The 17,388-nt window shown below is 44.6% G+C and overlaps 1 protein-coding gene across 1 annotated transcript in view; it reads right to left on the bottom strand.

The window, feature by feature from the left end:
* Positions 1-1,219: 1,219 nt before the first annotated feature.
* E2F6 (E2F transcription factor 6) overlaps positions 1,220-17,388 on the bottom strand; it is a 40,341-nt gene continuing 24,172 nt past the window's right edge. Inside the window, exons 6-7 of the mRNA XM_068280294.1 lie at positions 15,367-15,511; positions 1,220-5,491 (exon numbers count right to left, since the gene is read on the bottom strand). Of these exons, the coding sequence (XP_068136395.1) occupies positions 5,487-5,491; positions 15,367-15,511 (150 nt within the window). The 3' untranslated portion in view covers positions 1,220-5,486. The remainder of the gene's footprint in view (positions 5,492-15,366; positions 15,512-17,388) is intronic.

Raw genomic sequence — 17,388 nt, 5'->3', positions numbered from 1 at the left:
TCTGCATACCCTGCCAGGCACACTTCCCCAGCAGCAGGAACATTTCAGCCCTGCAGCCAAATAAAGTTTTACTTTCTTTGGCTGCTAAAAGGACAACTGTAGTGAGAGGTATATGGAGGCTGCCATATTTATTTCCTTTTAAGCAATACCAGTTGCCTGGCAGTCCTGCTAGTCTATTTGCATGCAGTAGTGTCTAAATAATACCAGGAACCAAGCATGCAGCTAATCTTGTCAGATCTGACAATGTCTGAAACACCTGATCTGCTGCATGCTTGTTCAGGGTCTGGGTCTTCCATGCTGGGTCTTTCCATTCAGCGTTCATGAAATCAGAAATCCAAGCAAGAGGAAAGACAGCAATGTGAGGATTAAAAGGTCAGGCTATAGTAAAAACAAATACAGCAAAGTCCCCATCATCTGGAACTCCGGCAACTGGAAATCTCAACCAACTGGCATGCCTGAGGGGATAACGGGGGCAATAATGTTACAACTGGTAAAGCTTTGTGCAGCAGAAACTACTCACCAATCCGCTGGGCGCCATACACTTCCTGTAGTTTCCAGCAGCTTTGCTGCCTCTATGTACGATTTCCGGCATGTCATGTGACCCACATTGAGTGTCACATGACATACCCGAGCTCATACAGAGGCCTCTGGGAGCTACGGGAAGTGTAGAAGGCGGCACCTGGGGCATCGGTAAGTAGTTTCTAATGCATGGGGGGGGGGGGGGGGGGGATGTGCTATTTTCTAGGGCTGTGGAATCGGTACAAAAATCTTCCGACTCCTCAGTTTATGAAACCACCGACTCCGACCCCGACTCCGTGTACCCAAAATTGCTCCGACTCCACAGCCCTGCTAATTTTGGCCGGTTGCTCAAGCCAGTGACAAGAACACATATCTGGCATCAGGCGATAACCGCCTGTGCTGGATATCAGGGGCCTTGCAGTACAGGTAAAATCCCTTTATAGTAAACTTCAAGGGATCTGGCCAAATAGCTTACTATATCAGAAATGGTAATACATTACATATTCAATATTCCCTTTGGGACTCTAGGGTTTCGTATAGCTAGAGCTTTGCTGTACCCAATAATAAAGGCTGGATTTCATAAGCCGGCCTGCATTGTTCTATGTGTGTTCCTGGAGCTATACCTGGTTACTGAGTAAATCCATCACTGCTAGCCATCACTTCACTCCTCCCCCCCCCCCATAAGAAATACACACTCTGCTTGCTTCAGAAGCATTTAATAGTTTTTACAAAAATGACATGTGTACAAAGGCTTTGTAAAATAAAGCTACTATATGCACCTAGCCATAGACAATACAAATCACAGCTGGGACATTGCTAAGCTTCAGCAGACCATGTTCAGGCAGCTTCTACTTATTCTGGGGACTGTGCAGGGAGCTTACACTCTGCTCAGCCAGGCACAGTACAGATGACCAATCACAGGCTAGGATTTCTGTCTTGCATGCAAATGTAATGTAATGATTGTATGCTGCCTGAGATTGCACCAATCGAATTTGGCAGGAAGTGCATTTTATACAATTCCAAGTTGCATACAATATGCAGTACGCCGGAATGCAAGACAGAATTATTAGTACTTCATTGACCATATCTCGTAGAGTCCTAAAGAAAAAAAAAAAAGAAAGGAGTGGGAGGCTGAACTCAGGGACTAGCCAGTTTTGGGGAACACAATAGCAATTGGCTGGGAAAAATGCTCACGAGCTGGAGGAAATTATTAGTTGTACAAAAAAAAAATAGAATGTTTTAAAAAAAAAAAAAAATTTTAAATCATGAAATGTGGTTGAATTTCCTGTGTTTTTTTTGTTTTTCAGTCGGCCTTCAGTGGAATTCTAGTCAATTTTTACATTTTTTGATCCAAAGACCCAATTTTTGGGAGGTTTGATCACTTTTGTTTCACAATTGTGTAAAAATTGAATATGTGTCATTGGTCAGATCAATTAATTAAAAAAAAAAAATTGTAATTCTCAAAACCTTGTATTGTGTGTGGCCACTTTAAATCGTACCGTCCTGCAGGCGTTGGAGATAAATCAGTCTGGCCACTCTTCCTATATAGGTATGACAATGTAAGTGAATTACTCAGTGATTGTTTTTTTTTCCAACCAAAAGGAATAACTGTGATTTGACTTCTTTCATTGCCATGTGATGGCTACAAGAACTGTAAGTGCCATCAGACACAGAGGGACTGTATTGGTCATGGGGTTCTATACCAACAATCACTTAAATTAACCCCTTAATTACTGCTCCTTTTAAAGGTTTGTGTTAACTGGCCTTAATTCAATGTGGCCCAACAGGCTTTTATCATACAGGGGAAAGTTTCATGCAATACTCTGTCGGGACTGCAGGGGGTGCTGCCCAGAACCCAGCCTGCTTTTTCACAGATTCAGACAAATCAGTAATAATTTAGGCAATCATTGGAGTTTGGCAAGCAGAGCTGACAGATGCAGAGTTTGAACATCAGCAGAAAGATTAGATCCAATCACCCGGTCAGCTGCTAAATTCTAACATCTGAAGGGAGTATAATCCTAATCTCAATACTGCCTAATGCTGGGAATACACAGCTCGATTCTGAGCCATTCAAATGGCTCGATAGATTTACAACACGTCCGATCTCCGGCCCGATCGTGTCGCCGCTCGATTCTGCATTGAGGACAATGGGAAAAAGATCAGAAAAACGAGCGGAAGATAAGAGAATCGCCTGCAGAATCGAGTGCGGAAAACAATCGCCGCAGAAGAATCAAGCGGCAAAATTAAGCCGTGTATGCCCAGCATTAAAGTGTACCAGAAATCAGTGGTTAGAAAGATTTTCTACTCACCCGGGGCTTCCTCCAGCCCCATGAGCACGAATGCGTCCCTTGCCGTCCTACCGGTTGCCTCCGTCCAGCCGCAGTATCGGTAATCCTGCTCAGTCGTGTTAGTGTGTCCCCTCCGCACATGCGCAGAAGAGCTGACTGATGCGACTGAACAGGATTACTGGTACTTATTGCGGTTGAAGGGAGGCACCCGGGAAGACAGCGAGGGACGCATTCAGGACGCATTCGTGCTCATGAGGCTGGAGGAAGCCCCAGGTGAGTATACTTTTTTTTTTTTTAAAACCACTGATCTCTGGTACGCTTTAAAGTGACCTTGAATTATATGAGCTCCAGTAAATGGGGTACAAAAGTGATACAGCACAAAGTCAGATGTTTCATCAGTGATAACTGCAACAGAGAACACATTTTAGTTACAGAAATATTGTCTATGCAAATGACTATTCCTGCTATACATTGTCAGGAGGAAGTCTACCAGTGTCAGGTGAAAGCTCCTCCCTGCGACCTTTCAAGCATGTCTAATAGTCATTTAACCCTCCTGGCGGTAACCCCCGACCTACACTTGGGGTAGCCGCCGCAGAGGATTTCTCTGCTCCGGGAGGGTTTTTTGAATAAAAATTGTTTTATCTGTTGTAGCTAGCAGTTCGCTAGCTACTACTGCCCCCCCAAGTCCCTCCGCTCTCTACCGATCCCCCCTGATCACCGCCGTTATACGTACCCCCCAGGGATCCAGCGATGGCGCAGCCTCTCCAATCAGCTCCAGGCTTCGCTATCCGGATGATCGGGTATGAGCATGACGCCAGACATGTCCGATCATCGCCATAGCGACGACTGAAGCACATTGGGGAGGCTACATCTCTCGAGGGATCGCGGCTAGGTAAAGTATAGCGGCGGCAATCGGGGGAATAAGAAGGGTGCGGAGGACTTGGGCAACCATGGTAGCTAGCCCAGTGTTAGCTACAACGGATTAAACAAATTTAATTTACAAATTCCCTCACGTGGACGCAGCCTCAAAAACTGCGTACCGCCAGGAGGGTTAAAGAACAACTGAAGTGAGAGGGATATGGAGGTTGCCATATTTACTGTCTTTTAAGCAATACCAGTTGCCTGGCTATCCTGCTGATCCTTTGCCTCTAATACTTTTAGCCATACACCCTGAACAAGCATGCAGCAGATTCTGACATTGTCAGAACTGACAAGATTAGCTGCATGCTTGTTTCTAGTGTTATTCAGACACTACTGCAGTCAAAGAGATCAGCAGGGCTGCCAGGCAACTGGTATTGCTTAAAGAGAACCAGAGATGAAGCACCCTCTTGTATTTTACCTTATAAATCAGTGGGAACATGACAGTAAACACCTAATCTGCCCTTTGTTTCATTGTTCTCTGTGTAATCTGACTGTTATCACGTCTGATAAGAATCCTCGACTGAGAAGTCAGGCTGCTCCGTCTAGCTTTGCTACAGAAAGATTATAGCTAAGTCTGTATTCTGTGGTGTTATTTCAAGCCCAAGCCTGCCCCCTTGTGGCTTTGCTATAATGACTCAGCTATAATCATTCCCAGCAAAGCCAGATTTAATTGCTCAGTCTGGGATTCTTGTGACTGCTGTTAACAGACACTTTTAGCAGTGAGGAGGAAACAGAGAGCATGGTAAGTGTTTTCTCTAATGTTCTTACTGATATACATGGTAAAATACACAAGGGTGCTTCGTCTCTGGTTCCCTTTAAAAGGAAATAAATATGGCACCCTCCATATCCCTCTCACTACAGTTGTCCTTTAATCAGAGACAGGGCTTCAATAACCAACAATAAAGCTCAGCTAACTTGACTTGCTTCCACCTAGATCTGCTGCCATGTGGAGATACAGAAATGTTAAATGGAGCAGTTGTCACCATTTAACTTATCCTCATACGATTAGTTTGTAAGGTCCAAGTTTTACTTCAATACCACTATAAAGAAACTGTCAAACTGCAGGTAGATAGTGACCAGAAAAATGGCAGCACTAGTGATGGTCAATAAGAAAGAATTTTGAGTTGATGCAGTATTATGGAAATTTATATGCAAATCTATGCAGCTTGAAAATGAACCAATCAAATCCTGCTGAGGTAATATCCAAAATTTGCATAACAAATTTGCATTACCCTGCAGCAACACGAAATTATTTGCATCTCATTGACCACCTCTAGACAGCACACATCCAGTTTATAATCTGCTTACAACTGCTATTGGTATCCCATGTTCCCAGTATGTCCAAATGTCCAGTCCGCATTATTATACCCACAACCGTCCTAAATGACTTCATGGTGCCTTCTTGATTTCATCCGGGCCTAACAAAGAAAGGAGAAGGTTACAACTCAGCCTGGAAGGAAAAAACAATGAAGTACAAATGTCTGATCCTCTTGATTTCACACGTCTATGAAGCAGTCGTGTAAGATAGTCTGGAAAAAGAATTGAGGATGCTCGTCTTCCCTGCAGACAAAATCTCAGTTTCCATCTCAATCCCACCATCTGATGAGGCCGAAGATAACCGGTCTTTTCAGAGCCTTCCAAATCCATGACAGCGGTGTCCTGCGTGATCCGTGGTATAACAGCCAATCCAGTATAAGTCTGTAACTCACTGATAACAAGGAGCGTTATCTCATCCGTATCAATGATCACCTCCATCTCTCAGTCTGCAAGATACAAGCAAATAGGAGTTAGTCACAATAAAGAGAGAACAAATGCCAGGCTGGTGCTGTCTGCACAGATTTATGAGTCGCCTGGTCTGGAATCAGTTATGTAAGGTTTTCCCACATCGCTATCTGCTACGAGCAGATGTTCTCCAGCCCAGCTTTCATTTGTTTTATAAGCGAGATGATTATAGTCAGCATAATGCTGCTTCGCTGATACAGACGAGGCACAGCTCTGGCCCAGCACTTGCCATAAATCCACGTGTTTGTATTGTACATTCAGGAAAGTGTGTGTGTTACGGGAACTCAGACCCATACCCAGCCTGATTTATAGAAGAGAATTACTAAGAACACATCAATGCAGATGCTTCAGGAGCTTGGCAAGAATAGGGACACTTAAAGAGACTCTGAAGTCTCTAAAAAAAATCATCTTTTTATAATAAAATCCTGTGTAATGCGATATCCCTACCTAAACTGCCGTATCCCCGCCGCTCTAATCTAACTAACTAAATCCCCCCAAACTCCCGGGGGGCAATCCGGGCAGCGCTTCCGTGAGAGGCAGAGCTATGAGCCGCAGCTCTGCCTCTCAGCGCGTCTGTCAGCCCGGATCGCCGCCTCTCCCCACCCCTCTCAGTCTTCCTTCACTGAGAGGGGCGGGGAATAGGCAGGGCTGCAGCTCGTAGCTCTGCCTCACACGGAAGAGTAGAGGGCAGCAAAATCCATGACCAAGAAAGTAGTGGATTTTGCGGGGGAGAGAGGGGGGTGGGGGGAGTTAGGGGGGGGGGGGGGATTTAGATAGATTTCAGTGGCGGGGATGCGGCGGTTTAGGTAGGGCTATCATATTACACAGGATTTTATAATAAAAAAGATGATTTTTAAGAGACTTCGGTGTCTCTTTAAGAGACACTTTGGAATGGAGGGGGAAGCTTATTTTCAATGCACATCAGACATCCTGTCTATAAGTGTGCATGCTTCACTTGTCACTGTTCTCGCAGTTATCGAATATCCCAAGACAAGGTTGCAAATCTGCTCTTTATAGAGACAACTGTTCTCTACAGCACGGGGCCCACTGGCGGCACTTTGCGATGGATCACAAAGCACCGGCTATTTTCAAATTCTGCAAATTAACACAACTTCTACAGCAATCGTGTTTTGGCCTTGCATCCCTTCAATGCGATTGCCCCTAAATCGCTCTAAAAATGCTGCAGCCCGATAGCAAACGCTGAACATTTCCATTGACCGAGCACTTTGCCTATTGCTGGTGATCGCCAAACGCTGTCGTTTTGTACGGCTGTATCTCTGTAGTGGAACTTAACCACTTGAGGACCTAGGGCTTTCTACCCCTTAAGGACCGGCCACTTTTTTTTCCATTCAGACCACTGCAGCTTTCACGGTTTATTGCTCGCTCATACAACCTACCACCTAAATGAATTTGGGCTCCTTTTCTTCTCACTAATACAGCTTTCTTTTGGTGCTATTTGATTGCTCCTGCGATTTTTACTTTTTATTATATTCATCAAAAGAGACATGAATTTTAGCAAAAAAATGATTTTTTTTAACTTTGTGCTGACATTTTTTCAAATAAAGTAAAATTTCTGTATACATGCAGCGCGAAAAATGTGGACAAACATGTTTTGGATTAAAAAAACCCATTCAGTGTATATTTATTGGTTTGGGTAAAAGTTATAGCGTTTACAAACTATGGTGCAAAAAGTGAATTTTCCCATTTTCAAGCATCTATGACTTTTCTGACCCCCTGTCATGTTTCATGAGGGGCAAGAATTCCAGGATAGTATAAATACCCCCCAAAATGACCTCATTTTGAAAGAAGACATCCCAAAGTATTGACTGAGAGGCATAGTGAGTTCATAGAAGATATTTTTTGTCACAAGTAAGCGGAAAATGTCACTTTGTGACAAAAAAAAAAAAAAAAAAAAAGTTTCAATTTCTTTCTAACTTGCGACAAAAAAAAAAATGAAATCTGCCACGGACTCACCATGCCCCTCTCTGAATACCTTGAAGGGTCTACTTTCCAAAATGGGGTCATTTGTGGGGTGTGTTTACTGTCCTGACATTTTGGGGGTGCTAAATTGTAAGCACCCCTGTAAAGCCTAAAGGTGCTCATTGGACTTTGGACCCTTAGCGCAGGTAGCTGCAAAAAAGAGCCACACATGTGGTATTGCCGTACTCAGGAGAAGTAGTATAAAGTGTTTTGTGGTGTATTTTTACACATACCCATGCTGGGTGGGAGAAATATCTCTGTAAATGACAATTTGTTAATTTTTTTTTACACACAATTGTCCATTTCCAGAGATCTTTATCCCACTCAGCATGGGTATGTGTAAAAATACACCCAAAACACATTATACTACTTCTCCTGAGTACGGCGATACCACATGTGTGGCACTTTTTTGCACCCTAACTGCGCTAAAGGGCCCAAAGTCCAATGAGTACCTTTAGGATTTTACAGGTCATTTTGAGAAATTTCGTTTCAAGACTACTCCTCACGGTTTAGGGCCCCTAAAATGCCAGGGCAGGTATAGGAACCCCACAAATGACCCCATTTTAGAAAGAAGACACCCCAAGGTATTCCGTTAGGAGTATGGTGAGTTCACAGAAGTTTTTATTTTTTTGTCACAAGTTAGCGGAAATTGATTTTAATAGTTTTTTTCACCAAGTGTCATTTTCCGCTAACCTTGTGACAAAAAATAAAATCTTCTATGAACTCACCCATACTCCTAACGGAATACCTTTGGGTGTCTTCTTTCTAGAATGGGGTCTAACTCGTTAGGAGTATAGCGAGTTCATAGAAGATTTTATTTTTAGTCACAAGTTAGCGGAAAATGACACTTTGTGAAAAAAAACTATTAAAATCAATTTCCGCTAACTTGTGACAAAAAATAAAATCTTCTATGAACTCGCTATATACTCCTAACGGAATACCTTGGGGTGTCTTCTTTCTAAAATGGGGTCATTTGTGGGTTTCCTATACTGCCCTGGCATTTTAGGGCCCCTAAAACCGTGAGGAGTAGTCTTGAAACGAAATTTCTCAAAATGACCTGTGAAATCTAAAGGTACTCATTGGACTTTGGGACCTTTAGCGCAGTTAGGGTGCAAAAAAGTGCCACACATGTGGTATCGCCGTACTCGGGAGAAGTAGTACAATTTGTTTTGGGGTGTATTTTTACACATACCCATGCTGGGTGAGAAAAATAACTCTGTAAATGGACAATTGTGTGTAAAAAAATCAAAAGATTGTCATTTACAGAGATATTTCTCCCACCCAGCATGGGTATGTGTAAAAATACACCCCAAAACACATTGTACTACTTCACCCGAGTATGGCAATACCACATGTGTGGCACTTTTTTGCACCCTAACTGCGCTAAAAGGCCCAAAGTCCAATGAGTACCTTTAGGATTTCACAGGTCATTTTTGTTTCAAGACTACTCCTCACGGTTAGGGCCCCTAAAATGCCAGGGCAGTATAGGAACCCCACTAATGACCCCATTTTAGAAAGAAGACACCCCAAGGTATTCCGTAGGAGTATGGTGAGTTCATAGAAGTTTTTATTTTTTTGTCACAAGTTAGCGGAAATTGATTTTAATAGTTTTTTTCACAAAGTGTCATTTTCCGCTAACTTGTGACAAAAAATAAAATCTTCTATGAACTCACCATACTCCTAACGGAAATAACCTTTGGGTGTCTTCTTTCTAGAATGGGGTCATTTGTGGGGTTCCTATACTGCCCTGGCATTTTAGGGGCCCTAAACCGTGAGGAGTAGTCTTGAAACCAAATGTCGCAAAATGACCTGTGAAATCCTAAAGGTACTCATTGGACTTTGGGCCCCTTAGCGTACTTAGGGTGTAAAAAAGTGCCACACATGTGGTACCGCCGTACTCAGGAGAAGTAGTACAATGTGTTTTAGGGTGTATTTTTACACATACCCATGCTAAGTGGGAGAAATATCTCTGTAAATGACAATGGTTTGATTTTTTTTTACACACAATTGTCCATTTACATAGAAATTTCTCCACCCAGCATGGGTATGTGTAAAAAACCACCCCAAAACACATACTACTTTTCCTGAGTACGGCGGTACCACATGTGTGACACTTTTTTTGCAGCCTAGGTGCGCTAAGGGGCCCAACGTCCTATTCACAGGTCATTTTGAGGCATTTGTTTTCTAGACTACTCCTCGCGGTTTAGGGCCCCTAAAATGCCAGGGCAGTATAGGAACCCCACAAGTGACCCCATTTTAGAAAGAAGACACCCCAAGGTATTCCGTTAGGTGTATGGCGAGTTCATAGAAGATTTTATTTTTTGTCACAAGTTAGTGAAAAATTGACACTTTTGTGAAAAAAAAAACCAATAAAAATCAATTTCCGCTAACTTGACAAAAAAAACTCTTCTATGAACTCGTCATACACCTAACAGAATACCTTGGGGTGTCTTTTTCTAAAATGGGGTCACTTGTGGGGTTCCTATACCGCCTGGCATTTTACGGGCCCAAAACCGTGAGTAGTCTGGAAACCAAATGTCTCAAAATGACTGTTCAGGGGTATAAGCATCTGCAAATTTTGATGACAGGGTGGTCTATGAGGGGGCGAATTTTGTGGAACCGGTCATAAGCAGGGTGGCCTTTTAGATGACAGGTTGTATTGGGCCTGATCTGATGGATAGGAGTGCTAGGGGGGTGACAGGAGGTGATTGATGGGTGTCTCAGGGGGTGGTTAGAGGGGAAAATAGATGCAATCAATGCACTGGGGAGGTGATCGGAAGGGGGTCTGAGGGGGATCTGAGGGTTTGGCCGAGTGATCAGGAGCCCACATGGGGCAAATTAGGGCCTGATCTGATGGGTAGGTGTGCTAGGGGGTGACAGGAGGTGATTGATGGGTGTCTCAAGGTGTGATTAGAGGGGGGAATAGATGCAAGCAATGCACTGGCGAGGTGATCAGGGCTGGGGTCTGAGGGCATTCTGAGGGTGTGTGGGCGGGTGATTGAGTGCCCCTAGGGGCAGATAGGGGTCTAATCTGATAGGTAGCAGTGACAGGTGGTGATTGATGGGTAATTAGTGGTGTTTTAGGGTAGAGAACAGATGTAAACACTGCACTTGGGAGGTGATCGGACGTCGGATCTGCGGGCGATCTATTGGTGTGGGTGGGTGATCAGATTGCCCGCAAGGGGCAGGTTAGGGGCTGATTGATAGGTGGCAGTGACAGCGGGTGATTGATGGGTGGCAGTGACAGGGGTGATTGATGGGTGGCAGTGACAGGGGGTGATTGATGGGTGATTGATAGGTGATTGACAGGTGATCAGTGGGTTATTACAGGGAAGGACAGATGTAAATAATGCCCTGGCGAATTGATAAGGGGGGGTCTGAGGGCAATCTGAGCGTTGTAGGCGGGTGATTGGGTGCCCGCAAGGGGCAGATTAGGGTCTGATCTGATGGGTAACAGTGACAGGTGGTGATAGGGGGTGATTGATGGGTAATTAGTGGGTGTTTAGAGGAGAGAATAGATGTAAACGCTGCGCTTGGGTGGTGATCTGATGTCGGGATCTGCGGGCGATCTATTGGTGTGGGTGGGTGATCAGATTGCCCGCAAGGGGCAGGTTAGGGGCAGATTGTTGGGTGGCAGTGACAGGGGGTGACAGGGGGTGATTGATGGGTGATAGGTGATTGGCAGGTGATTGACAGGTGATCAGTGGGTTATTACAGGGAAGAGGACAGATGTAATTAATGCACTGGCGAATTGATAAGGGGGGTCGGGTCTAAAGGGCAATCTGAGCGTGTGGGCGGGTAATTGGGTGCCCGCAAGGGGCAGATTAGGGTCTGATCTGATAGGTAAAAGTGACAGGTGGTGATAGGGGGTGATTGATGGGTGATTGATGGGTAATTAGTGGGTGTTTAGAGGAGAGAATAGATGTAAACAATGGATTTGGGAGGTGATCTGATGTCGGATCTGCGGGCGATCTATTGGTGTGGGGGGGGTGATCAGATTGCCCGCAAGGGGCAGGTTAGGGTCTGATTGATGGGTGGCAGTGACAGGGGGTGATTGATGGGTGATTGACAGGTGATCAGGGGGGATAGATGCATACAGTACATGGGGGGGGGGGTCTGGGGAGAATCTGAGGGGTGGGGGGGTGATCAGGAGGGAGCAGGGGGAAGAGGGGGAGATAAAACAAAAAATAGCGTTGACAGATAGTGACAGGGAGTGATTGATGGGTGATTAGGGGGGTGATTGGGTGCAAACAGGGGTCTGGGGGGTGGGCAGGGGGGGGTCTGATGGGTGCTGTGGGCGATCTGGGGCAGGGGGGGGGGAAATCAGTGTGCTTGGTGCAGACTAGGGTGGCTGCAGCCTGCCCTGGTGGTCCCTCGGACACTGGGACCACCAGGGCAGGAGGCAGCCTGTATAATACACTTTGTAAACATTACAAAGTGTATTATACACTTTGTATGCGGCGATCGTCGGGTTAACATCCCGCCGGCGCTTCCGTATGGCCGGCGGGATGTTGCGGCGTGTGAACGGCGCCAGGCGGAGGATCGCGTCACGGATGACGCGATCGCTCCGCCCATGCCCATACAAGGACTGCCGCATTTTGTCAATACGGCGGTCCTTGCAGCGTCCACTTCCCGGCAGCCATTTGTCTATACGGCGGTCGGGAAGTAGTTAAAAGACAACTGAAGTGAGAGGGATATGGAGGCTGTCATATTTATTTCCTTTTAAGCAATACCAGTTGCCTGGCTATTGCAACGATCCTCTGCCTCTAATACTTTTAGCCACAAACCTGAACAGGCATACAGCAGATCAGGTGTTTGACATTATTGTCAGATCTGACAAGATTAGCTGTATGCTTGTTTCTGGTGTAAAGGTGGACATACCTCAGGCAACTTGGCGGCCGATCGACCATCCGATTCAATTATAATCGGATGAAAATCGGTAATGCCAAGTGCATGTCCGAAATTGGTCGCATGAATTGGTCAGACATGCTTACTCGATCAGGTGTGGGGCGGTAACAGAGCAATATCGTGCCAAGTGACGAATACGATGAAACCCCCTCATGTTCCCTCCAGTGCACTATACATTACCTGTCCATTGCTTGTCTGCAGCTGGCTCCGGGCACAGTCCTTGCTACATACACGCGCCCCATGTGGTTGCCAGAGTAGCGTGGGTGTGTGACATCACACATACGCCCACGTGTATGCCGGCAACCACATGGGGCGTGTGTATGGATGGAGGATGAAGCCAGCAGCGGACAAGGACAGGTAATGTATAGTGCAGGTAATGTATACTGGGCACCACAATACACATTAGGGGGACAAACAAAAAAATGCACAATGCAATGAGAAATGTCTGCATTTTCCACTTCTTTTCACTGTCAGTCATGTGACTTTTGCTGCAAGCGTTTCTGCACAAACATGGATACGGCAGGGCTTGTCAAAATTGCAAGGCACGTGAATGCATTAATGAGAATGCTGAAATGTGTTCTCTATTCAGATCAGCCTGCTCTCGCTGCCCGCAAAACAAGCAGAAACGCATGGGAAGGAGACCCAAATGAAATAAAGGTTACTGTATTATCAATGGTAAAACAGCGCAGGTCTCCACAATCATAAAAAGGATTAACCACTTCACCCCAAAGCGGTTTTTACCCTAACGGACAAGATCGATTTTCACCATTCATTGTTCATCCCTTTCATTTGCCAATAGCTTAATCACTACTAATCACAATGAAATGATCTATATCTGTTTTTTTCCACCACAAATTGGGCTTTTTGGGGTTGATATTTGTTTTCCGTAATTACTTTATTTTCCATGCATTTTACAGGGAAATACAAGTAAAAAAATACACTATGGCCTCAATTCACTAAGCTTAACTCCTGTCTTTAATAACTCTTCTGAGCTGTTTTACAGTTATCACAATTATATCGCCATGGTATTAACTGTAAAACAGCTCAGAAGAGTTATTAAAGACAGAAGTTAAGCTTAGTGAATTGAGGCCATATTTCTTCAATTTCATCCCCTATGGTTTTAATATAAACATTGCTACTGTGCATAAAACCCACACATTTTATCTGCCTGTTTGTCCTGGTTATCACAAGATTTTAATTATGTCCCTAGTACAAAGTATGGTGACAATATATTATTTGGAAATAAAGGTGTATTTTTTCTTTGGTGGGTTTTTCCCCCCCCCACTATTTTCACGTGCACGGGAGCGCGCACGTGTGCAGGAGCACAGCTGCAGCAGCACTGACATAAAAACGTCATGGAGCCATTAAGAGGCTCTAGCAGGACGTTTTTATAAGTCAGCTTGTCATTAAGTGGTTAAGAATGACTTCAAATCACCAAACAGTGTCCACATCTGCCTCAAACGTGTACGATTGTGGAGACCTGCGCTGTTTTACCATTGATATTACGTATTTGCACATCGTTCTCTCACAGCAGCGGTCATTTTTAATTACCTGTTGGCGCTGATTGTGTTTTACAAAGGTTACTATTGGAATTAAGTAACGGAAAATCAGTCATTTTACTGATATTCTACCTGCAGCAATCCCCTGCTCCCTTTTTTACATGAAAGCTTCCCTACAGCAGGCTTCTGTCTACAACCCCCCATCCATAGTACAGTATGCAGCATTCAACCAAGCATGCAAGGTGAAAATTGCTCTGCTACATGATGGGAAACACTCCTCAGCAGTGAAATTGTTAAAGAGCAAACTCAGTGAAATTGATGTAATAAAAGAAATTGCATCTTTATTTTATTTTTTTTACAATATTGATTTATAGATTTAGTCAGTGTTTGCCCATGGTAAAATCTTTCCTCTCCCTGATTTACATTCTGACATTCACCACAGGTAACAACATCTTAAAGGTGGGTACACACGTCAGATAAAAGTCTTTGGAAAATGAAAGATCACAGACCAATTTTACCCCCTTTCATGTAGTATGAGAACCATACTCTACACAGTCTATTCTATGGAACTGAACTCCCCATCAGATAAAAAGCTTTGCAAGATGCTGCACACAAAGACCGCTGTACACATGCAACAGATCAGTATCTGCAAAAGATCTGTTCCTGCAAAAGATCCATTCCTGCAAAACACATTCATAGTCTATGATATCTGCAGACCTCATACACACCTTGTTTAATGAACAATTATCTGTAGATCAGATCCACCAGGTTGGATCTTCAGATCGGCAGATAATTGGCTGATCTGCAGATGAATGTCCATTAAACAAGGTGTGTATGGGATCTGCAGATATCATAGACTATGAATGCATTTTGCAGGAATGGATCTTTTGCAGGAACAGATCTTTTGCAGATACTGATCTGTTGAATGTGTACAGCATCTTTGTGTGCAGCATCTTGCAAAGATTTTTATCTGATGGGGAGTTCGGCTCCATAGAATAGACTGTGTAGAGTATGGCTCTCATACTACATGAAAGGGGGTAAAATTGGTCTGTGATCTTTCATTTTCCAAAGACTTTTATCTGACGTGTGTACGCACCTTAAGTCCTGTTACATGATCTCTGCGGAATGTTTGCTTAGAAAGTTCCAAAGTCAGTACACATAATACCTGGTCTCCCAGAATGCTACGAGGGGGGTATTCTGCATAGCTAAACAGCCTAGGCCAAGCATCACTTGATGGATGGGGCTACATTCCAATCTACAGCAATATATAGGAAGAGTTTCTAAAGCTGAAACCAGGGAAATGACCATAAACGTGGAAATCCTGAATAATTTACTACATTCTACTTTATGTCATTACAGGGCCTCTTTAATGTTTATACACAACTTTCAGCTAATATGCAGAATGCAGGGACCCACAGCACGTATCTCCAATGAATTATTCTCTCTTCTTTAAATCTAAAATTATTTACCGTCAATTGGGATGGGTTCCGGATCCATTTTAAGAGTCTTTGTTAACTTCTGAAAGGATTTGTGGTCTGGGTTTTCTTGCTCCATTTCACACAGGTACACGTCAATAGGCCCCTTTGTGCTCTTGATATGAATCTCTATGCATTTCTGTGGAGAGCAGAATACAAGCATGTGGTCACTGTATATACAGTATCCATTTATAGACTATATATAGAGCCTGGAGAGGAGTGCAGAGCATACTGTGTGCAGGTAATAGCTGGACAGCTTTCCCTAAGTGCCTTGCTAGACTTTACGCACTGTGATCACCAAGACAGGCAGAAACGTGAATATTAATGCTAATATCGCTTCTCGGAAATCATTAAAAGCGGCTCCTGATCTATAACCACAATAAACTGCAATATTGATCTGTTACTATAAGGAGATATGAGAACCCCATTATTTAAAAACAGCTACGGCATAAAGTGCTATTCCTCATCTGTGCCTCTACCTGGCTGACTAGACACTGTCAGACACAGTATTACACCAATCACCCCTACACAAAGGGCTTCTTTTACCCAATGTGCAATAGGACTCCTTTGAGTGCTTATTGATTATTTAGCATTGCCACAAGAAAATCTTTTTCACCAGTTGTATTACCTGCATGAACTGATTATTTGAGTGCCTTTTATCAATTTTCACTTGCGTCTGATGAAGGGGTTAGGATCCACAAAGCGCAAGAGTGACATGGGGGAGTGAGGGCGGATCTTTCTGGCGACTTACCGTTTGTGGTGTCCTGCGGTTTTGGATGTTCAGCTTTGCCCACAATACCGACAAGCAACAGACGCTGTTTGTCTAGTCCAGGGCTTTTCAACCTGTGGTACTTTGGCGTTGGCCAGGTGGTACATTCCAAGTTTGCCTGCTACTAATTGCCCATCTCCTTAAACGATGGCTACCCCTCGCTGTGCTGCCCTGTCTTCAGTGTGGACCACTCGTCTTGCTGTCTCTTTACTGCGGCCGGGTTACCAATGATCTAAGGTCTGAACTATTACGCGGGACAGCACAGAGAGGAGCAAGTTAGGGGGAACCGAACTGAGTAGCAAGTCACTGCCCAGCTCTACGGGGGTGGGTGAGGCTACCTATATTGAAGTAGTACCTATAGTGGCAATCTACCCACAGAATGCTAATAATGGCAGTCTGTAAGCTAGCAATCTAATTTTAATCTCCCCCCCACCAATTAATCCTATTCCCCTCCCAGTGTCCTTCTTAAAGGACAACTGAAGAGAGGTATATGGAGGCTGCCATGTTTATTTCCTACCAGCTGCCTGGCAGCCCTGCTGATCCTCTGCCTCTAATACTATTAGCCATAGCCCCTGAACAAGCATGCAGCAAATCCGGTGTTTCAGACTTTAATCTCCTTAGCGGTATGGACGAGCCCAGCTCGTCCATTACCGCTGGAGGGCGCCGCTCAGGCCCCGCTGGGCCGATTTTGCTAATTTTTTTTAAATCACGCAGCTAGCACTTTGCTAGCTGCGTGGGGGATTCGATCGCCGCCGCTCCCCAACGCGAAAGGAGCCCCCCCTTGCATACCCCGTGCGCAGCCTGGCCAATCAGTGCCAGGCAGCGCTGCGGGGTTGATCGGGACTCCGGTCGATGACGTCATCACGATCGTCGCCATGGCGACGGGGAAGCCCTAAAGGAAATCCCGTTCAGAACGGGATTTCCGGAAGGGCTAATCCGCCGGCGGTGTTTGAAGGGTAGGGAGGGACGCATCATGTAGCTAGCGCTAGGCTAGCTACATGATTTAAAAAAAAAAAAAAAAAAAAAGTGCTGCGCTGCCACCCTGGTGATGTTGATAAAACGCCAGGGTGGTTAAAGTCAGATCTGACAAGACTAGCTGCATGCTTGTTTCTGGTGTGATTCAGATACTACTGCAGAGAAATAGACCAGCAGGGCTGCCAGGCAACCTCCGTATACCTCTTACTTCAGTTCCCCTTTAAAGTGTACCTGTAAGAAAAAAGTTCCCCATGTGAGAAACCCTCTGGATC

This window comes from Hyperolius riggenbachi, chromosome 4 (genome assembly GCF_040937935.1).
Source record: "Hyperolius riggenbachi isolate aHypRig1 chromosome 4, aHypRig1.pri, whole genome shotgun sequence".
Lineage (NCBI taxonomy): Eukaryota > Metazoa > Chordata > Amphibia > Anura > Hyperoliidae > Hyperolius > Hyperolius riggenbachi.
The sequence above is the reverse complement of the archived record's forward strand: the minus strand, read 5'-3'. Positions and strand labels throughout refer to the sequence as shown.